Raw genomic sequence first — 25,884 nt, 5'->3', positions numbered from 1 at the left:
AGCGAACATTTAACTTTCCACATTGCTCCGTTCCAATGCGGTTATCAAGCACTACTTGGACGCGAAGCTTTTGCTCGCTTTAATGCAATACCACATTACGCTTCCCTGACGCTCAAGATGCCCGGTCCACGCAACATCATTACAGTGAACGGAAGTATTAAGCGATCCTTGCGCGCCGAAGAGAATGCTACTGCCTTGGCAACCGCACACTAAAAACGGCCTCGCCAACTAAAGTATTTGATAGGTCGTCAAGACCACGGACGCGGTTAGACGAGTCCGGCGCTGCTATATGTAATTCATACCAGATTGATGGCCACACCCCTATTACAAATACAAGGGGCTCAACGCGCGCAGACAAGTGGCAATTTCTACTCATTTCTAGTTATACATGGTCTCTTTAAAAAACCACCTTTTTGCACGACAACTTTTTCACCTAAGTTCCTCTTTTTTACAGATGACCATCGTGCTACACCCGTTCAGGATACGGCACAATGGAGACACAGGCGCAGACGTGCAGCAGGGACACGCTCCAAGGATTCTTTTTAAATTAAGACCCTGCGTAAACCTTTTTTACTGTCTCTTGTTGATACACATCCACCGAATTCTCAGCACAATTGAGAAGGATGCTGACGTCTTGGCATGTGGCCACGTCAGAATAATGCACGTACCTGGACACAAGGGGCTTCTTACAAAGGGCACTATTTAGGCCCGGTTTATACCATAAAGACCGAATACCTTAGGGAGTGTTCGGCGTCGCGAGTTTGGACTTATATGCATCAGCTCCGAATCATTGTCTTTGGTCAAATGTTGGGTTTACCCGGCTCCTGTGTTTTGGTGTCTTACGTTCCGCTTTATCGGCTAAGGCAGCACCAGGAGAACTACTGCGATTGTGCACTGGTTCATCCGGACGAGCACCTCAGTAGAGAAAGCCGAAAACTGACTGTCATGATATAGCGTGAGACTGGTCAACCACTCGATGACCTATCGGAATGTTAGAATTCCTCTGCCTTAACGAAGGGCCGTTTTCCGGCCAGGCATGTACGCACCCCGAGATCGGGAGAGTGCGGAGCCACCAGGGGCTATCTAGTAGCCCCACTGTCAAACTCCTATGGCTAAGTGAAAGTGTTAAAGCATTATAGTCCGGTTGCCTCGTTCGCTACGCTATCACCTCCTTAATAGGACCAAGACGTTGGGTTAAGTGTGAACACGCGTTTTTCACGAGCACCTCCGCATTATATGCGTGAGGGTTGAAGCCGACGACTGCAATCTTTCAGGTTATACACATGTATACATAAACGGCCGCACAGGAGGCATCATACTACTTCCAGGAAAAAGTATAAACATAGCCTTATAAAATTTCATAAAAGCATTGTGTTTACAATGAGAATACATATCAATCAAACATAATATTCTTCGAGCACTGGGCCTCTATCAAACGAGCACCCTCGAGAACCTCCTTGAAATAGTGCTCGGCAGCCACTCGGCCTATGGCCGAACCCTGCGCCGCAACAGTGGTAGTGTCCATCTCCGCCCAGTATGCTTTAACACGGGCAAGGGCCATCCGCGAGCCTTCTATGCACGCCGACCTCTTCATCGCATTAATGCGCGGCACCGCACCAAGAAACCACTGCACTAAACTAAAATAGTTGTTTGGCTTTAGCTTTTCCGGCCATAGCTGATCCATGACAGACCTCATGGCGAGTCCGGACAACCTATTTAGTTTGGCCCATTCGGCTAGCTGATCAATCAATGGAAGCGGACGCTCTGGAACGTTGAATTACGACCAGAACAGCTTGTCCACTTCACGATCTGTTTGACCTTGGAAGTATTTGGCTGCATCGGCAGCGCTCGCCGCCAAGTCCATATACGCATCTGCTGAACTCCACAGCCGATCCAGAGGGGCATACCGTGAATCTCCGAACTTCCTCCGTAGCATGAAGGGCTTCCCAGCCGCAATATCCCCGGCTTCCCGCAACTCCTCCTTTTTCGCTCTCATAGCAGAGCGGGTGTCTTTGTCCGTCATCTTGGCCTTCTCAAGGTCCGTTACCTTCGCTCGGTTTTCTTTTTCAAGGAGCCGGCAACGGTCGGCAGTGTCTTTTAATTCTATGGCCATCTTGGCCATCTTCTCTTGGCTCTCGCAATGTGCGGCCTTCTCGGCTTTCAACTCTTCGGCCGCCTTCAAATCAGCCGCATTACTAATCCTCGCTTGTTCCTTGGCTCGGGCAAGTTCTGCCCGCAAGGTTTCCACGGTGGCATCTCCATCTGCAGTCACAACATATTAAAGATACTGGCATCATGCTGCTCTTACTATGTGGCGTTCACCAGATAATAACACTTACCCTGTGCCTCGCCAAGCCTCTTGTTAACAAGCTCGATGTCGGCGTCTGCCGCATCCAGTTGCCGTTTTAATTTGGCAAACTCACTAGTCCGGCTAGCCACCGGAGTTTCCACCACCTGCACATAAGGGCAGTCTGGTTATTGCCTGGGACTATGATCCTCTATTCGCCGCCATTCTCGTCGACAACCAGAGTCTCAGGGGCTACTATCTACATAGGGCACACCTAACATGTGCGGTACTATCACATACCTCAAAGCCTGTCAGTAAACTCATAAAGGCTTCATGTAATCCGCTTTCGGCGGACGAAATTCTTTCCATCACCGTACCCATCAGTGTACGGTGTTCTTCTGAGATGGCCGCTCGCCCCAACAGCTCCCTCAGAACGTCCGACCGCATACCAGACGGTGCCGGACTCTTTTGTTCGCTCTCCTGGAGAGCCGGACGCTGGGGACTTCGAGGGTCTATGGGATTATCTTCTGGCCTCACCGGATCCGGAGAGGCCCTCCGTGACGACACTTCGGGGTCGCCCGCTTCTTGAGCGGAGGAGTCCAGGGGAGGCGTTTCGCTCTCCATCATCTCCGGGAGAAGATCCCCCGAAGACGAGCTCAGCTGAGAAGGGCTAAGACCCGAACTGGAAGATATATGCGGCGGTTATTTTCTCAGAAGAAAGATAGTATACCTTCACTATTAAAGTATTTTTTGGATCACTTACGACTCGTTGGAGGGCTGATCCCCCCGCGGACTTTGTGCGGCAAAAGCACCCCCCGAGGCAGGACCCTCTGTGGGAGACTTCTTCTCCCGTTTGGAGGCCTCGGCTTCCGGATCCTCGGAAGCAGTCCTTTTCCTCCCCCGGTTATCCTCCTTCATGGAGACGCTCATTCCCTCGGTTGGAACTGGCAGCGATGGGGGCCCGCGTCCGCCCGTATTATCCCCCCGTATCTTCCTTCGAGGGCTCCGGGCAAGGTGCGAGCTCGAGCATCTTTTCCAATACCAGATTTTCCAAACCCTTAGGAAGGGGGCCAAACACCGAATCATCTTCGCCTTTGTTAGCCAGTCCTGGTCAAAGAGCAAACTCTCAGAAATAACTTCATGATGAATAAAAGACAGTGTGTTCGGCTAGAGGATTTCTTACTTGTTCGGCGGCGCGGTTACTGCTCAGGCCCACGTCCTCGGTAGTATCCGGACACTCTATTTGAGGTCCGAAGAATGACTTGTACATCTCCTCGTGCGTCAGGCCGAGGAAACTTTGAATGGCACGCGGTCCTTCTGGGTTGAACTCCCACAAGCGAAGGGGCCGGCGTTTGCAAGGCTGGACTTGACGAACCAGCATAACTTGTATTACCATGACCAAATTAAAATCTCCCTCGAAGAGATCTCGAATGCGGCTTTGCAGTATAGGCACGTCCTTGGCTGGACCCCATCTCAGACCTCTGCTAATCCATGACATTAGTTGTGGTGGGGGGCCCGAGCGGAAAGCGGGGGCAGCCGCCCACTTGGCACTTCTGGGAGCCGTGACGTAAAACCACTCCCGTTGCCATAATTCGGACACCTCTGGAAAGGAACCTTTCGGCCATGGAGCTCCTGCCATCTTGCCTATTGATGCACCTCCGCACGCTGCATGTTGCCCCTCGATCATCTTCGGCTTCACTTCAAAGGTCTTGAGCCACAGGCCGAAGTGAGGGGTAATGCGGAGGAAGGCCTCACACACGACAATAAATGTCGAGATGTGGAGAAAGGAGTCCGGAGCTAGATCGTGGAAATCTAGCCCGTAATAGAACATCAAACCCCTGACGAAGGGATCCAGAGTGAGGCCTAGGCCTCGGAGGAAGTGGGAGACGAACACGACATTCTCGTTGGGTTCGGGAGTAGGGACGACCTGCCCTCGAGTAGGCAGCCGATGCGAAACCTCGGCGGTCAGGTATCTGGCCTCCCTCAGCTTCTTGATGTCCTCTTCCGTAACGGAGGAGGACATCCATCGGCCTTGAAGGCTGGATCCGGACATGATTGAAGATCCGGAGCACCTAACCTGGGCTTTGGGTGTTAGAACTCGAGGCGGGGGAAGGGTTCGATTGAGCACGAGAGGGAAAAAGCGAAAACCTTGTCCCTTTATAAAGAGGGTGAATATCAAGCATCCTCTCTGTAGCCGTTTAGGACTTGCCTATAATCTAGGAGTCCTAGACACGGTTGGGTTACCCACGACCGCATTAATGAGAATCCCGTAATTGGGGGAACACGATCTCTGCTTTGACAAGACGTGTCAAGAAACCGCCTCGCGTTATGTGTGGAGCTGGTTGAAGAAAAACGGTTCGAATAATCACCGGGCCATGACATAACGTCATGCTGCCAAAACAAGTCAGCAAATTGGATTTGCGAAAATATTATTCTCTCTACGGCGGTATGTGGAACTTATTTTGCAGGGTCGGACACTATCCTCGTATTCAAATTCTTCTGTGATGTATTCGGAGAAGGAACCCGCCTTGCAATGCCGAAGACAATACTGCGCGCCGACTCATCGTCATTGAAGCCTGGTTCAGGGGCTACTGAGGGAGTCCTGGATTAGGGGGTCTCCGGACAGCCGGACTATCTCCATTGGCCGGACTGTTAGACTATGAAGATACAAGATTGAAGACTTCGTCTCGTGTCCGGATGGGACTCTACTTGGCGTGGAAGGCAAGCTAGGCAATACGGATATGGATATCTCCTCCTTTGTAACCGACCTTGTGTAACCATAACCCTCTCCGGTCTCTATATAAACCGAAGGGTTTTAATCCGTAGGACAAAAACCACAACATACAATCATACCATAGGCTAGCTTCTAGGGTTTAGCCTCTCTGATCTCGTGGTAGATCTACTCTTGTACTACCCATATCATCAATATCAATCAAGCAGGACGTAGGGTTTTACCTCCATCAAGAGGGCCCGAACCTGGGTAAAACATTGTGTCCCCTGCCTCCTGTTACCATCCGGCCTAGACGCACAGTTCGGGACCCCCTACCCTAGATCCGCCGGTCTTGACACCGACACCTGCCGAAACTCTACGTCTCCGGCACCTCCAACGCTCTAGCAGGGCTCCACCCCGCTTCTCCTCCGTCTCCATTCAACCCCTGTCCTCCGACCGCCTCGCCAGGTACCATCTGCTACTGCTATTCTCACCATGCCCATCAACTGTCGATGAATCGCTGGCAACTATTCTCACCATGCCCGCCAACTGTTTGATGAATCGTTGAAGCTAAAAACAGTTATCCCTTCTTCTTTCTAGCAATAGATTCCGATTTGGACTACATATACGAGCAGTGTGTTGAGTCGTTCGATGGCTCGTCGGATGAGGAGTACTCTGATGAGACGGGGATGATGCAGGCAGCCCTTGAAGACGTAGAGCGTGTGGAGGAGAATGCTCTCAATTTCAAAGGCTCAATCAAGGATCATCGAGTGCTGAACCGCAACAGGGCGCGCGACCATTTGACACTAATGGTTGTCTACTTTGCCCCCTATGCACTGTTCGCTGACCATTTTCACCGGCGTTTTCGGATGCGTGAGGCTGTCTCGATCGTTTGTGCCATGGCGTCCGGTCCTACGATGCCTACTTGATCCTGAAGAAGGACGCCATGGGAATGATTGGCTTCTTTGGTTACCATAAGTGCACGGCTGCACTCCGGATGCTTGCATATCGGACGACACTGATTCGTGGGACGAGTACCTACGGATGTTTGAGAGCACATGCGGAGATGCCATGGTCAGATTTGCAACTATCGTGGTCGAGGTGTTCGGACCTCAGTACCTGAGCGAACCAACTGTGGCAGACATAGAGAGGCTCTTGGCAATCTCATAAGCAAAATGGTGGACATGTTTGCTTGGATCTCTTGATTGCGTGCAATGGAGATGGAATAACTGTTCGAAGGATTTACAAGGGCAATATCAGGATCATGTTAAGAACTCCATCATCATTCTTGAAAACAGTTGCATCACAGGATCTTTGGATTTGGCACGCTTTCTTCGGCATCAATGTGCTGCAGCAATCACCGTTATTTGCGGGAGTGACTGAAGGAAAATCTTCTCCTTGCCACTATACTGTCAATGGTATGAGTACAACATGGGCTACTATCTGGTTGACGGTATCTATTCTCCATGGGCTATCTTTGTCAACACCATCTCAAACCCAATTGGCCAGAAAAAAGGCTTACTTTGCCCAAAGACAAGAAGCAGTTAGAAAGGATGTCGAGAGGGCATTTGAAGTTTTGTATGCCTCTTTTGCAGTTGTTCATGAACCTGCTAAACAATGGGATCAGGAAACCTTGCTGGAGGTGATGACATGTTGTGTGATAATGCACAACATGATCGTCGAGGATGAGGGTGACAATGCTACTGCAACTATCGGTACATATCGTATATGGCATCATAAATATTTGGAGTTCCCATGTGTTCGTACCACACATGCAGTATCGGTACATATCGTATATGGCATCCGGAATCTTTGCATGCCACTACTACACAATTTTGCAAACCCCGTCCTCTGTCACTGAACCCAGCATGTGACCAACACATGCAGACGTGGCCTTCTTCAGCTCTCTGCAATGCATTTCCATCTCCTCGAGCAACGCAGCTAGCTCGAACGTTCATTCCCTCTCGACATCGACCAACCTGTACAGATCCCCTCTACCCTGCGTTTCCAAAGGGAGGTTCGCCCTGCACAGATTTTCCCCTGACGCCTGAGCCCAAACAGAACACAATCCCAAGCACAAATTCCACTGCAAAAAGATATAATTGTGTACCTCACAGCTTCAATCAAAGACAGGTCGATCTCGCCGATGACGGTCGCGTCCTCGTGCCCTGCCGCCGCAAGAACCTCGCCAAACTAGTAGGACAAAAAAAAAGTGGATGCCAACATGGTTAGCTTCAACCCTTGGTTGGAGTCCAAATTATCACAATGGAGCAGTCAGCAGAACTCTGCTTCAGTGATGCGTGCGTGGTCTTACTGGTCCGATGAGGCTTGAGTTGCCCCAGGCCACGAAGTCCGACTGCGAGTTGGGGTCTCGTGCAGGTGAGCAGGTCGCCACGAACAACTGAAGCCAAGACAGATACACGAATTTCAGTACAGTGAGGAACAACTGCAGGTCACAGTTAGTAGTAGTAATGAATTGATTGTCACCTGATTGTCAACAGCCCTGAACGAGCGAAGTGAGCGGATGCATGGGGTAAAAAGGGGAGAATTAGCTAACTAACTGAACAAAGAACTGACGAGAAAAAAGTGATAGAACAGTTGGAGAAGACAGAAGAGTGATATAATGGAACCTGGACTTTTGCATAAGGTCCCAGAGGAGCTGCCCGGTGCTCATGTTGAATGCAGAAGGATAGCATATCAAGTGTGCACCTGCACGTTTGAGAAGAGACTGAATTTGTACTGCAACAGACATTCAAGAACTGAATTTGTATTGCATACCTCTTGATCGATACAGCATTGCCAGTTCTGGGAAGCGGATATCATGACAAATCCCAATACCAATCCGTCCAACGTCTGTAATAAGACTACAACGATTTGTTATGATCATGCAAATAGATGAGAAGAGAAAATTAATCTGCGCATAAACTTCAGTAAATGTGCCAACGATGGATGGGTAAAACTGTACTAGTAGAATTTCAGGGAACATCATATAAACACTGAAATATGAGGCTCCAGTGCATTCCACTGACAAGCTCGATGCAGCTGGTACTTGTTTTCAAGCCAAAATAGTCAGTCAATTTGATCCAGAATTTTCAGTACAAAAGTTGTGCACACCTGTGTCAACTACAGTGGGTTCTTGCCCAGGAGTGAAGGTATCGGATTCCCTGAAAGTGATGTCTCCGGGGATGTCAATTCCAAACAGATGCAGCTGGAATTTTTTTCCTAGAAGTTAGTCACTGCAAGTGACATGTCAAAAGTTTGATGCAGAAGACGGCATAAGCCCGGTCCTTTTACCTTCCTGTGCTTGGCCTTGATCTCCCCGTCAGGCCCGACCACGCAGCAGGTGTTGAACAGCTGCCCGGAAGCCATCTCGGGCACGGATCCGCCGACGATGGTGATCTTCCTGGCAGCGGCCACCTCCGACAGCATCGAGACCGACGGCGACCGACCGCCGTCGATGTCCTCGGCGTAGCTCCGCATGGTCTCCATCGCGTAGGGGCAGTTCCATATTTCCTGCAGCAGAACAACGTCGTCAGAGAAGCGAGCCTTGTGGACTTCCGTCAATTCATGTGTGCTTTGAGGTAAATCTCAGTTCCGTGGCCAGTAAGTAACAGAGGAGGAGGAGGAGGGGTGGGGGGGGGGGGGACTTGCCGGCAGGACGACGAGCTTGGCGCCGGCGGCCGCGGCGGCGTCGATGCGGGCGCGCGCGCGGGCGATGTTGCCGTGCTTGTCCGCGGTGACCGGCAGCTGGCACAGCGCGATCTTGTACGGTGCTGCCTGTGGCATGGCAACAGAGCTGAAACGAGCAAGCGCTGCGCCCTGGAACAAGGAGACGGTGAATCGATACAGAGCAACCAGGAGTGAAGTTTTTCAGAAGAGTGCGCAAGATTGCTGGAGTAAAGTGTGAGAGCAACTCCAGCAGTTTATTTCATCCGTAAAAAAGAAGCTGCCGGCAAATTGGAGAAAAGAAAACATTTCCAGCTGTTCCGGTAAACCATTCAAACTAGGCCCTTTCTTCCCACAGGTTCATGGAAAGATGACCTTCCCGTATATTGTTTTTTACGGAAAGCCTTCGATTCAGCCCACTGATTTTAGCGCTCGCATCCGCCGCGCGCTACACCGTCGGATCGGCCGAGCACTGCGCCGTCTGTTCAGCCGAGTGTAATACATATATACCGCGGCGCACAGAGCCGTGAGGTCTGTCTGGCTTGTCACGCGAGTGGTCCCCTATGCCTATGGGCAACACTAGCTGTTTGTTTTCACACGTTTCTTTAGACTAGCCACAATGAAGAGTAACATACACTAGTAACATACACATATCCTTAGAGCATCTCCAATAGACGGTCAAAAAACGCTGCTTCAACAGACGGTTCATATGCAAAAAAAAAAATAGACCGTGACCTCCTCGTGATGAAAAATGCAACACCTCGCGATGCAAATATACATCACGAGATGCATTTGGTCCAAAACTAGCCGCCGCACGCAAACGCCCAACCGCCACTTCTTTTCCGTTCCCGGCCGCCCCCCCCCCCCCCCCCCCCCCCCGCCGTCCGGTGCCGCCATGGCCGATGCCGACGACCCCGCCGCGTTCTCCGCTACCGCCACAGCCGGTGGGCTGACCCACGTGGTCGCCGCCGCTGCCATCCCGCCCGCATCTGCGGCCATGCCGCCGCCCCCCGCCCGCTGGCCCGGATTGGCGCCGCCCCGTCCTGTGGCCACCGCGCAGTCGGCGAAGCCGGCGAAGGGACGAGGAGGCAGCGTCAAACGGCCGACCAACCGCAGCCCCAACCCGGCCGACAGTTCTACGCGGCCGTTGAAGCTCTCGAAGGCGGCGCGGCGGCTCGGGGCGACGAGTCGCAGACGGTGCGGCCGACGGCCTCCTCCAGCAGCCACACATCCATTCCTCCACCTCCCCCGCCGCCACCGCCGACCATGGAGGAAGATGTGGCCACGTCGACGGCCACCGCCTCCAACATGTTCGACGAAATGTCGCAAAGGTATAAATTTTGCGGTTGTGGTCTTGGTTGTGCTCTCGTTTGTTGTCTCAAATTTTTTGTGGATGAATTTGGTAGACGAATTTGATACTATGATGGTGATGCACTTTTGATTGAAACTATGATGATGATGCACTTTACTTTTAAATTTTAGTTGCTATTTGAATGCAAAACCGTGGTTGAACAGTGGCTGGTAGCAGTCGCGCGGCCGTTTTCATCTTCATTTTGGACCATCTATTGGAGTTGCAAATTTGGACCATCATTTTGGACCATCCGTTGGAGTTGAGCTTTTTTCGGAGCTCCAAAACGCACTTTTTGGCGGTCCAAATTTTACATCTCCGGTTTTGGACCGCCAAATTTCGGACCATCTATTGGATATGCTCTTAGACTACGTTAGAGCAACTCCAACGGGCCGACCCAAACGGACAGTGATTTCGTCCGCTTTTTGTCCGTTTGGGTCGGCCGCCCGCCCGGCGTCCGTCCTGTTTTTCATATGGGTCAGCAGCGCGTCCAACGCGCCGACCCATATTTGCAGGCGTGGCCGGCTGGCCGCCCAATTTTACATTGCATTCAACAAATTGTGAAATGAAAATTTAACAAACAAAATAGTCCGCCCAAATAAATAGTATAGTTTACAGGCCAAATAAAAATAAAAATGTTTCACATAGTTTTACGAACGAATAAAAAAAGATACATCTATTGGTTGCCAACACGAGTCCACATATGCTCAACCAAATCATTTTGCAGTTGCACGTGAGTTTCTCAATCACGCATGTCTTCATGAAACTGAGTGAACTGCTCAAATGTTGCCGCTACTCCATGCTCAGGCATAACATTCTCACCCTGAAACTGAAAGCCTTGATCGTACAGACGTTCCAGACGCTCGTCTTCTACGATCATATTGTGCATGATCACAAAAGCAGTCATCACCTCCCATAGTTTCTGCGTGCTCCAAGTATTAGCAGGATACTGAATGATGCCCCATCGATATTGCAGAACATCAAAGGCATGCTCGACATCCTTTCTAGCACTCTCTTGCTCTTGGGTAAATCTTTTCCTTTTCTCTCCAACAGGGTTGGGTATTGTCTTTACAATAGTGGTCCACTGAGGATAGATACTGTCACCCAAATAGTACCCTTTGTCGTAGTTGTGGCCGTTGACAGTAAAGTTCACCGGTGGGTTGTTGCCTTCAGCAAGCCTAGCAAACACCGACGAGCGCTGAAGCATGTTGATATCATTGTGTGATCCAGCCATGCCAAAGAAAGAGTGCCAGATCCAGAGATCTTGAGACGCCGCTGTCTCTAGTATGACAGTGCAAGCCCTGACATGTCCCTTATACTGCCCTTGCCAAGCAGAAGGGCAGTTCTTCCACTCCCAGTGCATGCAGCCTATGCTGCCAAGCATCCCCGGGAAGCCCCTGCTAGCATTCATCGCCAGGAAACGGGCTGTATCTGCAGCTGTCGGCTCTCTCAAGTACTCAGGGCCAAACACATCAATCACAGCCTTGCAGAATTTATACAGGGACTCTAGGCATGTAGACTCGCTCATACGGACGTACTCGTCAATGAGATCACCGGGCACTCCGTATGCAAGCATTCAGATGGCGGCAGTGCATTTCTGATAAGAGGAGAAACCAATCTTGTCGATGGCATCCTCTTTGCACTCGAAGTATTCATCATAGCCGACCACTTCCTCTCTAATACGGTTGAAAACATGCCTACTCATACGGAACCGGCGGCGGAATTTGTGATGTTTGAACAACCGGTTTGTTGTATCAAAGTAGTCCTTCTAGAGAAGGAAATGCCCGGTCTCTCGGTTACGATTCAACGCCGGAAGGTGGCCCGGAATGGAGCCACAGAACAACGGCCGCTGGTTGTTGAGGTGGTGATGGACCAACACGGCAGCCAATATCTCCTCCTCGTCATCGGACGGCGAATCGTCGGAGTCGCAAAGGAAATTGTGGAAAAAGAACTTGTCGGCGGAGTCCATTTTCGTACCTTGGCAAACTGTCGAACAACTTGCGGGCGTCGAAGAAGGAGACGGCCGGCGAGGGGAGATGCGGCGCCCACAGACCAGCTAGCTGCCCGGCCGGCGTCCAATGAGTGTGACGGCATCCGACGAGCGTGCCGGTCGTATGTGGCGGGGGCGGCGAGGCGTCTTCTTGGTCGCGGGCGGCTGTGCGGTGGGGGAAGCGGCGGCAGGAACTAGTTTGCTCCCCGACGGCGGTGGGCGACTGGGGATAGGGGCTGCGTGAAGCGGCAGCGAGAACTAGTTTGCTCCCCGTCGGCGGCGGGTGACTGGGGACAGGGGCGGTGTTGCTTGGCGGATGTGCCGGCGGCCACAGCTGGAAGAGTCGCCGCAAAAATGGGTGGCGGTGTCGGTGACAGAGGAGGCGGGGGGCGAGGGTTGCTTGTTGGCCGGGGGGAGGCCAATGTGCCACAGACCAGCGGGTCCGGGGACAGGAGTAGGCGACCACGCGCGCGTCCGTCGCATGTCCGCACCGACGCAAATCAGGCTAAAAAATGGGTCGGGAATGGGTCGCCCGCGGACAAAAAACGGGCGCGCGTTCGTTTGGGTCGGCGCGTTGGGCCGCCTTTTCTGTCCGCGCCGACCCAAACGGACGGCCGCGGACGAAATGGGTCGCCCCATTGGAGTTGCTCTTACTACCTTTATAGTGGGTAGTAACATAAGACTAGTCACAATGGGTAGTAACATAGAGTAGTAAGGCTAGTCATAGTGGGGAGTAACTTATACACTACAAAAAATACACTTCCGTGATGATACGTGTTTGTCAGAGTAGGTCGCTTTTTTTTTCATGCATGCACATCCATGACAAATTTATGATAGAATCAAGATAGTCATACCTGTGCTGTCGTAGAAGTGTTCCATGACATTACCAAAATTATCATCACGGAAGTGTCCACTTCCATGACGATAAATCACGCGTCATAGAAGTGCTTTCGTCAAGGGTGACCGACACGTGGCATCCACCGTAACGGAACGTCGTTAAGCTATCAGGTCGGGTTTTGCATCCGATAACCCGTTAACGGCCCTGACCAATGGGAAATTTCCACATGTAAATTCTTATTGGCCGGATGAAACATGTGTCAGCTCGTCAGTGGGTCAGATAGGCGCCTATGATATGTTGACACGTGGCACGGCCAAACAGAGGCCCATTCCTATGAAAAGGCTGGCTCGTTTGACTTGGTCAAAAGGTGGCGGGCCGGCCCATGGAAAGCCTGTTAACGGCCTGTTCGCATATAGCCCATTTACAGCCCGCTAACCCAAGGCCCGTTACGCCCTATCCGAATTAGGCCCAGTAGCATCATCTGGGCCATCCAATATGATTCTAGCCCGTTTTCACTTCTGGCCCATGTATGGCCCATGACGTCTTTCGGCCCATATGAGGCCCTATGTAACTCTTGGCCTATTAACGGCCCGTGGTGAAACTGGCCCATAATGAACAGTGTATCACTTTATACCCATTAACGGCCCGTTATTCTGTTGGGCCGTTTCCAGCCCATGCTATCTTTCGGCCTTCTCAGAGCCCATTTATTCTTGGGCTCATTTCCAGCATTCATTTACTTACGACCTGTTACTGTCATTTTCTGCTTGTGGGCCAAATTCAGCCTGTGCTTACAGTCGACCCATTTGTGGTCCGCTAATACATTGGGCCGTTTTCATAGCGTCATCAAATATGGCCTATTAACGATAGCCCGTCACAGTCGGCCCATGAACGGACGATTCTAACTCTAGCCCATTTACGGCCATAATGCGGCCTGTTATTGGCCCATGTTTGGCCAATCGATCATACGGCCCGTATAAGGCCCATTGATGATACGGCCCGTAGAAGGCCCATTGTTTCTACGGCCCGTAGAAGGCCTACTATTTCTACTGCCTGTAGAAGGCCCACTGTTTCTATGGCCCGTAGGAGGCCCAGTGTCACTACAGTAAATATTAGCCCATGGTTATTGTGGCCTAGTTTTAAAAATAGGTTATTGCAGCCACTAGTTAACCACGGAAAAAGAACTGCAATGACTACAAGCAAACAAATAAACAAGACAACAAGGAAATAAATAAGCAAGCAACTAACGCTAGGCTATCACGGCTATTACACATATTACATCCAATGGGCATCAAAGTTCGCCACCAGTGCAAATATAGGAAACAAAGCAGCATATCATATACACTGGCCGTCAAAATTGGCCACCAGTGCAAATAAACGCGGCAGCAAAACAAGAGCATAACTGAAACAACTTCAGAAGAGCTCAAGAAATGTTATCCTGGGTATCCACCATGCTGGCAATAAGCTTAGCAAGCTGATTAGCTTTGTCCTATTTGGCGCTAAAATCCTCCAACGCTTGCTGTTGCACCAGAAAGTATGCATCTGAATGCTCCAGGGACTTCTGCAGTCCTTCCGCTTCTTGTCATAGCACAGCTGAACGATGTCTTTCAGCTTGTAGTTGAGACTCAAGAAACCGAACTGATTCAGATAGTGAGTTTGAATAGCTTGTGCAAGCGGTAGTGGCCAGTAACTCCAACACTAAACCAAGACAGGATGTGTCACTATCATGAACCTTATCTGCATTACTTCCTTTACCGTTGCTTAATAAGGCACTCTTCCCCAATATTTTGTCAGCATTCTAAAAGAAGAAACAAGCAGACACATAACAAGTTTAGCATGTACTAGTATATGAAACTCATTTCGGTGAACCAGTTCATTAATAAGGTGGATAGGATTAAACTACCAAGTCTTCTATTGCCAAGTACCAGTACATAATAAAAGCATCAAACAAACATATATCTATGTCCTATGGTAGCAATGGAATCTTAAATTAGAACAATTGTTCTTCAGGTTTAGGCACTTGTTCTACATGAACAGAGTACAGTAAGACGCACGAATATAATACTTAAAAATAGAAAATGAGCTCATAGACCTTACCACATTCTTGGTTCGGGACCAGTACAGAACAAGGCATTCCCAGTCATCGTCCAGTAAATGTGTCTCAGGAGAACGTAAGGGAATTTGATGAGTTTCTTTGTCGGTGAAGTACATTTTCTTCAGGTAATTCCGATACTACCACCAAGCATTCTTGAAGATAGCAGAGGTATTAGCACATGTTACCTCATCCCGAGTTTCCAAATCGGTCATTCTCTACAGAGAAAAATGGGAAAATTTGATGTATTATAACCATCATGGAGGTAGGATGTATGGGACAAAGCAAAGTAATTGCCATGAATAACATTACTTACACATAACTCCTGGACAAACACTTGCAACTGGCATTTTCCTTCATCTTCATATAATATTTCCAAGATGGGAAGATACGCACATACGATTTAACAACATCAAATGCGATAGATGCTAAACTACGACTAGCTGGTTGTGCTTCCTCCACAGGAATAGGCGTACTAACTGGTGGAGTTGGGGTTCGCCGTGATAGTACTGGCCCTTTGGGCACTGGAGCTGCCTTACTAACTGCTCTTGTTTGGGAGCTCTGTGGTGGAGATGGTGCTGTGTCAACAAGAACTGGGTTACTATCGGCTGGGGTTAGGGTTAGATTGGGTGAAGCTGGTTCTCTGTCCATCATAGTAGGGGTACAATCTGCGAGAGTTTGGGTTATGTGTGGTAGGGCTGGTTCTTGTGCATGTACAACCGGGGTGCTATCTCCACCAAGAGGTAGCACTGTTTTATTTGAAGACCGTGTTTTTAGTCCGCTAGATACTGGCATCACCCGCTCCAATTCAAATGGCTGATAAACAGGAAACATAGTTGAATGTACAGACATTGTATGAGAGACAAATGCAATAGATAGTGTGGAAAAAAGAGGGCATGAAATAGTTGAGATGTATATTGTTTAACTAAAATGGATAGCATGACATAATTTCACATATATGATGTCTATCTAAACTGGATAGCATAGCATAACATAATTCAAAGATATGATGAATAACTAAACAGGATCACATGACATAATTCACCTACATGTTATCTAAGTAATCAGGATCGCATCATTTAATTCACATATGTGATTTATATGCTAAACAGAGGGCATTCGATATGATATCTGAACTAAGAACATGGTGGTGAATATTGTGTATATGATGTCTAAACTATGCAATGCAAGACACCGTATGCATGATATGAGTAGTATAACCGTGCCAAGTTAGAGCATACACCTCAGTGGGGGAATAGGACTGGTCATCTGTCTCTGAATCCATCTCTGAGGAGCTATCGGGACCCAACAAGAGATCTGCTTCGACAGGTAGCACTGTCTACTCTGAAGGCCTTGTTTTCACTCTAGAGTTTTCCATCTCCCACCCAAATGGCTGATTCACAGGAAGAGTAGTTTAATATACAAACATTGTCGACAAATGGAAATGTAATGAAGAAAAGGATGGGGAATATATCATTCAAATATATGATGCCTGGTTAAACAGGACGGCATTGCACATTTCACATATATTATGGCTGGCTAAAAGACATGAGACTGCATAATTCCCATATATGATATAGAAACTAAACAGGTGGCATTACAGAACATGTCTAAACTAAGCAGATGACATATATGATGTCAAAAGTAGGCACTGCAAGGCAACATATGCATGATATGACTAACATCATCATGCCAAGGTAGAGCAAACACCTTGGGGGGTAAATAGGAGTGGTCAGCGGCGTCTGAATCCGCCTCAGAACAGATATCTTCCTCTGGATTACAATCTGGAGAGGGGTGGGGAGGGTTTGCCATTGAACCCACCATGGAGCGATGTCTGCATGACATTGTATTGCCGCGCAAAACTCTTCTCTTTTTATCTACATGTTCAGCATGACTGTGTACAATATCTGACATGCATACGAAAAAAATATGGTGAGATTATGTAAGGAGAGCATGCAGAAATTTAGAGTGATGGTAACAACCAGTGGATCGATGTTTTTCCGTTGAACCAAAATAGCCCTAATGGATCGACGTGAATGTATAGTAATAAGTGATGCAACAAGTGTACAACCTCTTTGCCATAGCCGTGTCGACCTCAGCATCATTAGGTTGGTCGCTGAAGCAGTTGAGGCAGAGGTGGTTGTCGGAGGTGTGGAGGAAGATCTGAGGAATTTGTAGACGGCGTCCAGGGCACTGCTTTGTTGTGATGGATCGTTCTGTCGTTGGAGCAGCTCCGGTGAGCCGTAAGGCGTCAAGGCTGAAGCAGCACAAGACAGACATCGTCAATCTCAAGTGGGATTCTAATAGCATCTCCAATAGATGATGTAAAATGGATGTAAAATTAACATCACCAAAAACCACCTGACTAAAACAGATGAGGTAAAAACTGTTGACTCTGAACTTAACTGTTGAAACTGAAATTTACTGTGGAATCTGAATGCTACTGTCGAAACTGAACGCAATGGTAGCAGAGAGGCACTTGACATGTAGTTTAGGGAGGGCCTGCAGTTCATCTTCAACCTGCACCCCCCTGAGCCGCTAGCCACCACCGGCCTCGCCGGCGGCCCCAGCGCCGCCTCGCCGCCCCGAAACAACTCGCCACCGCCGCCCCGGCCAGCCCTCTAGGCCCCCACCCCCACCCTGAACCCTAAGATAGATGGTGGGGTACCTCTCCGGCGAGCCCCCGTCCCCGCTGTGGGTGGTTCTTCCTTAACTGCGGCGAGTCCCCCAACCCCTGAAAATCGACTGACCCAAAAGTCGATTCAGTCGACTGAAGTGTGTCTTAATCGGAGCAGAGCAGCAGCACGAGCGAGAGGGAGAGCAGCAGCAGCAGCTGGGCGAGCGAGCGATCGAGCGAGAGCCGGAGCAGCAGCAGCAGCAGATCCGGCTGGTATGGCCGCCGCCGCCGAAGGGGCCTCACACTGGGGGAGAGCCGCCGTGGAGATGTCACCCACGGCGCCGGCTTCAAGGTAGCCGCTCCATGGGGGTGCGGGATGGGGCACCGTTGGCGCTGGGAGGTCGAGTTAAGGAGAAGGTGCGATGCGATGAGTGTACAACCTCTTTGGTGGCGCTGAGTAGGCCTCAGCTTCGTCTAAGGAGTCGGTGAGGATGCTGCGATTCCGGTGGAGCAGGTTAAGGCGGCGCTGTGGGGATGGAGCAGCCGCGATAGACGAGGCAATCATCGGAGCAGCTCCTTGGAGGTGGAGGATGGGGCGGCTGAACCGGCGGGACGGCGAGATGGACGACGGATCCTCATCTGGGGAGGTGGATGAGGGACGTCGAGCTGTTGCGGTGGACGACGTCGTCGGGGAAGAGGCTTCGGCTGGGCAGCGGTGACGTGGCGAACGAAGAAGGGTGGGGTTTCGTAGCTGGAGCGGAGAGGTTATTGTCGTGGTTCTAAGACTGACATTAGAATAGGGGGGTAGGAATGTAGAGGCAAGATCCTAGCTATGGAGGAGTTGTGCACACGAGTTTTACGAGTTCAGGCCCTTCTCGGAGGAAGTAACAACCCTACGTCTCGGAGCCCGGAGGCGGTCGACTGAATATATGCGTGTGAATTACAGAAAGTGCGAACCCCTGTTCCAGAGGAGGGGGGTGGCTTATATAGAGTACGCCAGGACCCCAGCTCCCCTCTGTTACACAAGGTTCAATGCTCATAAAGAAGGGGCGTTAATGGTAACGTCTGTAGTAAAGTGTTGTAAATGCCCATAAAGCTATGGTTTAATCCCTGACCGTTGCAGAGTGGAGGGTTTCTCATCTTCTGGTGGTCGAGTGTCTTCAAGGTGGTCGAGTGAGCACATCTTCATGGTCGAGTGGATGATGGTTTCTCTTCGACTGCTTCTGATTCTTTGTAGAGATGTCCTTGGGGAGGGTATGTTGGACAGATCCATGACCCTACCCTAGGTACATAGCTTCATCATTAGCCCCCGAATGGATCAGGGTTTGAGTGAGGAAGGAGTTGGGAACACTTTCGACCCATTCTTTGTGCTATGAGTATATCTTGTTCTGGAACAATGAGTTGAGGTGACGACGTCGACTCCTTTCTCAGTCGCCTTGGTCCATTCTTGGTTTTTGTCGAGTGAATTTTCACGGTAGAATTCTGAATGATAATGTAGAGGATGTTTGTCTTCAGTCTGACAGGTTGCTTTGCTCTCCGCAGATTTCACGGGATTTGAATTTTGGGAAGTGCGCCAGACGAACGAAATCGAGGTTATCGGGACGGATTAGGCAAGTCTCCTCAATCCCCGTGCCACCTTTTTCGCCACGTACTACGCGCACGACTGTTGCGGGATTTGTTTAGATCGTCTGGGTCCACCAGTCAGTCACTCGGGGGACGACCTTATAAAAGGCCCCGGACCAGGCCTCTGCCCCGTGCGCTCCCATTCTCTCTTCTCCTTCTCCCGATCTCTCCACCACGCTCGCTTCCGCTCTCGTCGCCGGACTCTTGCTCGAGCTCGACCCGCTGCCATGGGGAAAGAGAAGACGGTGGCGCTGGAGCGCGCGAAGAAGGCGACCGCGAAGGCGAAGGGCAAGCAGACCAGCTGGGGCGGATCCTCGTCGAGATCCGGCCTGCCGCCGGGCTGGATCTAGGGCGACTGGATCCGCTCGACAATCACCCAGGACGACCTCGACGACCTGGTGGAGGCGGGACTGATCCCCCACAAGTCGGCACGGCTCCCGGGGAACGAAACCGAGCTGCAGCCAAGGGAGGGTGAGTGTGTTCTCCTCGCCACCCACGTAGATCGCAGATTCTCACTGCCTCCCCATCCTTTCTTCCGGGGTTTTTTGAACTTCTTTGGGGCTCAACTTCACCATTTCACTCCAAACACCATAGTCTATCTGGCTGATTTCGTGTCGATGTGTGAAAATTTCTTGGGCCGTCGACCGCACTGGGGTCATTTCAAACACATCTTCACCTGCCGCTCCCAGTCGGTCAAAAAGGCCAATCCGAGTGACGAGAGGACACAAGTGATCCAGATGTGCGGGGGTCTGGGGATCCAGATGAGGAGCAAGAGTACCTTCCCAGCCATGATCCTTCCGGACTCGGTCCGGGGCTGGCAGTCGACTTGGTTCTACTGCAAGGATCAGCCGACCCCGGGTCAGTCGACTGGACTTCCTCCCTTTTCCTTGGCTCGAGTGGAGAAGCCCACCCCCCTGAAGGTAGTTCCAGAAGAGAAGGCGCATGTCAAGGTGCTGGTCGAGCGGGTCGTCCAACTCGTCCGCGACGGGGTGACCGGGATGGACCTGCTGGAGGTCTTTCTCGTTCGACGCATCCAACCGCTTCAGGCGCGTGATCATCCGATGTGGATGTACTCTGGGCTCGAGGATTCCACTCGGATCCACCCGGAGGATGTCAGCGAGGATACCTTGGAGAAGTGGTTGATGGGGATCACCAGCAACAAAGACAACCCTCGGGGGTTTAGGAGGGTGATTCCATTCGACAAATCGCACCAGCCGGAGCAGGTATAATTCTGTTTTATCAAGTATCTTTCCGATTCACTGTGTGACATCTTGTTTATGGTCGACTGAATTTCCTTTGATCGTTGTCTTTTCAGGCCCTCATCGACATGTACTCAATGCCCAACGGAGTGCAGGAGCAAGATGTCGAGGAAGAAGCGAGCGGGGGCGAGAGCGGCGAGGGGCACTCAGATGCCGAGGAGGACGAGGAGAGCGACGAATCCACTGATGACGAAGAAGTCGACTAGCCTCCTCATAGGGAGAGGAGATCCAAACATGCTCACGACCCGGCGAGCGCTCCGGACTTGGTGGCCGCGCCGATTGGACAGTCTTCGAAGCGTCCCAGGACATCTTCCCCAATGCCGACTGAGAAGGCTCCAAAGCAGTCCAAAGTTGTGCCGCCTCCAGCACCGAAAGCCATCTCCTCCAAACTGCCAAAAGCTTTGCCCAGGATCAAAGTGACCGTCCCTACTATCTCCGGGTAATCATCTGACATGTCCTTTTCGTCGACTCGGTTAACCGGACGTAACCGATTGAATGCGGGTCTTTGCAGTGCTGCTACGTCAGGAACCTCTTCTCTCCAGTACCGGGACGAGGAGATGGAAGATGCGGTAACCTCCAATCCAGGTATAAACTCTTGTGATTTTGTTCTTGATTCCTTGGTCGATTGCGTTCTAGTGGTTCACTTGGGGTCGAATGATCTGCCTTGCAGCTCCACTCAACGTCATCGATCTTCCAGATGATGATGAAGACGTGGCTCTTAAGCCCAGGAAGAGCAAGAAGGTAGCAGCTGGTAGGATGTCTCGGCAAGAACCAACTATGACACCTCCCGTCCGTCAACCTGAAGACGCGGGCAGGGCCTCTGTGACCTTCGCTGCACCCTTGTCGAGTGAGCACCCCGCATCGTCGACTGCGCCTGTGATTCCTTCAATCGTCCAACTCCACGCCATAGAGCTCCAAGCCGCCGCACCCGGGTCGTCTGCTCACTTTTTCACCAGCTATCCCGTCCCGGACAACCAGTCGGAAGCGGCCGCGGAAGCCATCCGACAGGCTGACATGATGATGGAGCGGGTGAAGACGGTGCATGAGAATAGCTAGGCTGCCTACGACGCCAGTGCTGCTCTTCGGGCCAATGTCCAGGTGAGTAGACTTTCCGACTGTTTTTGCTCTATGAGGAAATGTTACCCGAAAAATCTTCTTCTACACAATCTCCCGTTGTTTGCGTCGAATTAGAGCACCCGCTGGGTGTTTTGTTTATTTTGGTAGTTTCGTTCTTCCACTCGGTCTGGGCGAGTGGGATCTGAACCGATGGGGGCACGCTAAGTGCACCCACTGGGTGTAGTCCCCGAGACCGCGGTTGTCGGTGTCAAAACCGGTGGATCTCGGGTAGGGGGTCCCGAACTGTGCGTTTAAGGTGGATGGTAACATGAGGCAGGGAACACGATGTTTTACCCAAGTTTGGGCCCTCTTGATGGAGGTAAAACCCTACGTCCTGCTTGATTAATATTGATGATATGGGTAGTACAAGAGTAGATCTACCACGAGATCAGAGAGGCTAAACCCTAGAAGCTAGCCTATGGTATGATTGTATGTTGTAGTTGTTGTGTCCTACGGACTAAAACCCTCCGGTTTATATAGACACCAGAGAGGGTTAGGGTTACACAAGGTCGGTTACAAAGGAGGAGATATCCATATCCGTACTGCCTAGCTTGTCTTCCACGCCAAGTAGAGTCCCATCCGGACACGGGACGAAGTCTTCAATCTTGTATCTTCATAGTCCAACAGTCCGGCCAAAAGATATAGTCCGGCTGTCCAGAGACTCCCTAATTCCGGACTCCCACAGTAGCCCCTTAACCAGGCTTCAATGACGATGAGTCCGGCGCACAGTATTGTCTTCGGCATTGCAAGGCGGGTTCCTCCTCCGAATACACCACGGAAGAATTTGAATACAAGGATAGTGTCCGACCCTGCAAAATAAGTTCCACATACCACCGTAGAGAGAATAATATTTTCACAAATCTAATTTGCTGACTTGTTTTGGTAGCACGACATTACGTCATGACCCGGTGATTATTCGAACCGTTTCCTTTAACTAGCCCCGTACATAATGCGAGGCAGTTTTTTGACATGTCTTGTCAAAGCAAAGATCGTGTCCCCTTATTACGGGATTCTCATCAATACGGGCGTGGGTAACCCAACCACGCCATTGATTACGGCGCTTGGGGGATAAGCGAGTTTTACCAGGCTAGTGGGGGCACATAGTTTCGTCCGCCCATATAAATGTTGGGGAACGTTGCAGAAAATTAAAATTTTTCCTACGGTTTCACCAAGATCCATCTATGAGTTCATCTAAGCAATGAGTCAAGGGAGAGAGTTTGCATCTACATACCACTTGTAGATCACGAGCGGAAGCTAGCCAAGGGGATGGTGATGATGGAGTCATACTCGAACGTGATTCGGATCACCGATGTCCAAGTGCTGAACGGACAGCACCTCCGCGTTCAACACACGTACGGGACGGGAGACGTCTCCTCCTTCTTGATCCAGCAAGGGGGAAGGAGAGGTTGAGGAAGATTGCTCCAACGGCAGCACGACGGCGTGGTGTAGTTGGTGCAGCAGTACTCCGACAGGGCTTCGCCAAGCATATACGGAGGAGGAGAGGTGTTGGGGAGGGGAGGGGCTGCGCCTTGGCTTGTGTTAAGCTCCCATGCGCCTCCCCACTATATATAGGGGTGGAGGGGCTGGTTTCTTGCCCTCCAAGTCCATTGGGACGTTGGCCAAGGTGGGAGGAAAGAAATCCCATCATTTCCTTCCCCACCGATTGTTATCCCCCCTTTTTAGGGATCTGATCTTATCCCTTTGGGATATGATCTTATTCCTTCTAAGGGGGATCTTGGTGCGCCTTGACCAGGGGTGTGGGGCCTTTCCCCCACTACTCACGTTCATGTGGGTCCCCCCATGCAGGTGGGCCCCACTCCGGAACCTTCTAGAACCTTCCCGGTACAATACCAAAAAATCCCGAACATTTTCCGGTGGCCAAAATAGGACTTCCCATATATAAATCTTTACCTCCGGACCATTCCGGAACTCCTCGTGACATCCGGGATCTCATCCGGGACTCCGAAAAACATTCGGTAACCACATACAAACTTCCTTTATAACCCTAGCGTCATCGAACCTTAAGTGTGTAGACCCTACGGGTTCGGGAGACATGTAGACATGACCGAGACGTTCTCCGGTCAATAACCAACAGCGGGATCTGGATACCCATGTTGGCTCCCACATGATTCTCGATGTTGTCATCGGATGAACCACGATGTCAAGGATTCGATCAAACCCTGTATACAATTCCCTTTGTCAATCGGTACGTTACTTGCCCGAGACTCGATCGTCGGTACCTCAATACCTTGTTCAGTCTCGTTACCGGCAAGTCACTTTACTCGTACCGTAATGCATGATCTCGTGGCCAACACTTTGGTCACCTTGAGCTCATTATGATGATGCATTACCGAGTGGGCCCAGAGATACCTCTCCGTCATACGGAGTGACAAATCCCAGTCTCGATCCGTGTCAACCCAACAACTACTTTCGGAGATACCTGTAATGCACCTTTATAGTCACCCAGTTACGTTGTGACGTTTGATACACCCAAGGCACTCCTACGGTATCCGGGAGTTACACGATCTCATGGTCTAAGGAAGAGATACTTGACATTGGCAAAGCTCTAGCAAACGAACTAAATGACCTTTGTGCTATGCTTAGGATTGGGTCTTGTCCATCACATCATTCTCCTAATGATGTGATCCCGTTATCAACGACATCCAATGTCCATAGCCAGGAAATCATGACTATCTGTTGATCACAACGAGCTAGTCAACTAGAGGCTCACTAGGGACATATTGAGGTCTATGTATTCACACGTGTATTACGATTTCCGGATAATACAGTTATAGCATGAATAAAAGACAATTATCATGAACAATGAAATATAATAATACTTTTATTATTGCCTCTAGGGCATATTTCCAACAGTCTCCCACTTGCACTAGAGTCACCAATCTAGTTACATTGTGATGAATCGAACACCCATAGAGTTCTGGTGTTGATCATGTTTAGCTCGCGAGAGAGGTTTAGTCAACGGATCTGCGACATTCAGATCCGTATGTACTTTGCAAATTTCTATGTCTCCATCTTGAACATTTTCACGGATGGAGTTGAAACGACGCTTGATGTGCCTGGTCTTCTTGTGAAACCTGGGCTCCTTGGCAAGGGCAATAGCTCCAGTGTTGTCACAGAAGAGTTTGATTGGCCCCGACGCATTGGGTATGACTCCTAGGTCGGTGATGAACTCCTTCACCCAAATCGCTTCGTGCGCTGCCTCCGAGGCTGCCATGTACTCCGCTTCACACGTAGATCCCGCCACGACGCTCTGCTTGCAGCTGCACCAGCTTACTGCTCCACCATTCAACATATACACGTATCCGGTTTGTGACTTAGAGTCATCCGGATCTGAGTCGAAGCTAGCGTCGACGTAACCCTTTACGACAAGCTCTTCGTCTCCTCCATAAACGAGAAACATGTCCTTTGTCCTTTTCAGGTACTTCAGGATATTCTTGACCGCTGTCCAGTGTTCCTTGCCGGGATTACTTTGGTATCTAGCTACCAAACTCACGGCAGGGTTTACATCAGGTCTGGTACACAGCATGGCATACATAATAGATCTTATGGCTAAAGCATAGGGGATGACACTCATCTCTTCTTTATCTTTTGCCGTGGTCGGTGACTGAGCCGAGCTCAATCTCACACCTTGTAACATAGGCAAGAACCCCTTCTTGGACTGATCCATTTTGAACCTCTTCAAAATCTTATCAAGGTATGTGCTTTGTGAAAGACCTATGAGGCGTCTCGATCTATCTCTATAGATCTTGATGCCTAATATGTAAGCAGCTTCTCCAAGGTCCTTCATTGAAAAACACTTATTCAAGTAGGCCTTAATGCTGTCCAGAAATTCTATATTATTTCCCATCAAGAGTATGTCATCTACATATAATATGAGAAATGCTACAGAGCTCCCACTCACTTTCTTGTAAACGCAGGCTTCTCCATAAGTCTGCATAAACCCAAACGCTTTGATCATCTCATCAAAGCGAATATTCCAACTCCGAGATGCTTGCACCAGCCCATAAATGGATCGCTGGAGCTTGCATACTTTGTTAGCGTTCTTAGGATCGACAAAACCTTCCGGCTGCATCATATACAGTTCTTCCTTAAGATGCCCGTTAAGGAATGCTGTTTTGACGTCCATCTGCCATATCTCATAATCATAGTATGCGGCAATTGCTAACATGATTCGGACGGACTTTAGCTTCACTACAGGAGAGAATGTCTCGTCGTAGTCAATCCCTTGAACCTGTCGATAACCCTTAGCGACAAGTCGAGCTTTATAGATGGTGACATTACCATCCGCGTCTGTCTTCTTCTTAAAGATCCATTTGTTTT

The 25,884-nt window shown here is 50.2% G+C and overlaps 1 protein-coding gene across 1 annotated transcript; it reads right to left on the bottom strand.

Moving 5' to 3' along the window:
• Nucleotides 1–6,698: 6,698 nt before the first annotated feature.
• On the bottom strand, nucleotides 6,699–9,128 carry LOC123150233 (omega-amidase, chloroplastic). The gene is made up of 9 exons (XM_044570068.1): nucleotides 8,649–9,128; nucleotides 8,292–8,510; nucleotides 8,112–8,205; nucleotides 7,776–7,850; nucleotides 7,628–7,706; nucleotides 7,485–7,500; nucleotides 7,312–7,398; nucleotides 7,108–7,190; nucleotides 6,699–7,021 (listed from the first exon to the last, which is right to left on the bottom strand). Exons 1-9 carry the CDS (start codon nucleotides 8,781–8,783, stop codon nucleotides 6,952–6,954), a joined length of 858 nt encoding a protein of 285 aa, XP_044426003.1. The 5' UTR covers nucleotides 8,784–9,128; the 3' UTR covers nucleotides 6,699–6,951.
• Nucleotides 9,129–25,884: the final 16,756 nt, after the last annotated feature.

This window comes from Triticum aestivum, chromosome 7A (assembly GCF_018294505.1).
Source record: "Triticum aestivum cultivar Chinese Spring chromosome 7A, IWGSC CS RefSeq v2.1, whole genome shotgun sequence".
NCBI classification, from domain to species: domain Eukaryota; kingdom Viridiplantae; phylum Streptophyta; class Magnoliopsida; order Poales; family Poaceae; genus Triticum; species Triticum aestivum.
Note: the sequence above shows the minus strand (reverse complement) of the source record. Positions and strands in the feature narration are given on the sequence as shown.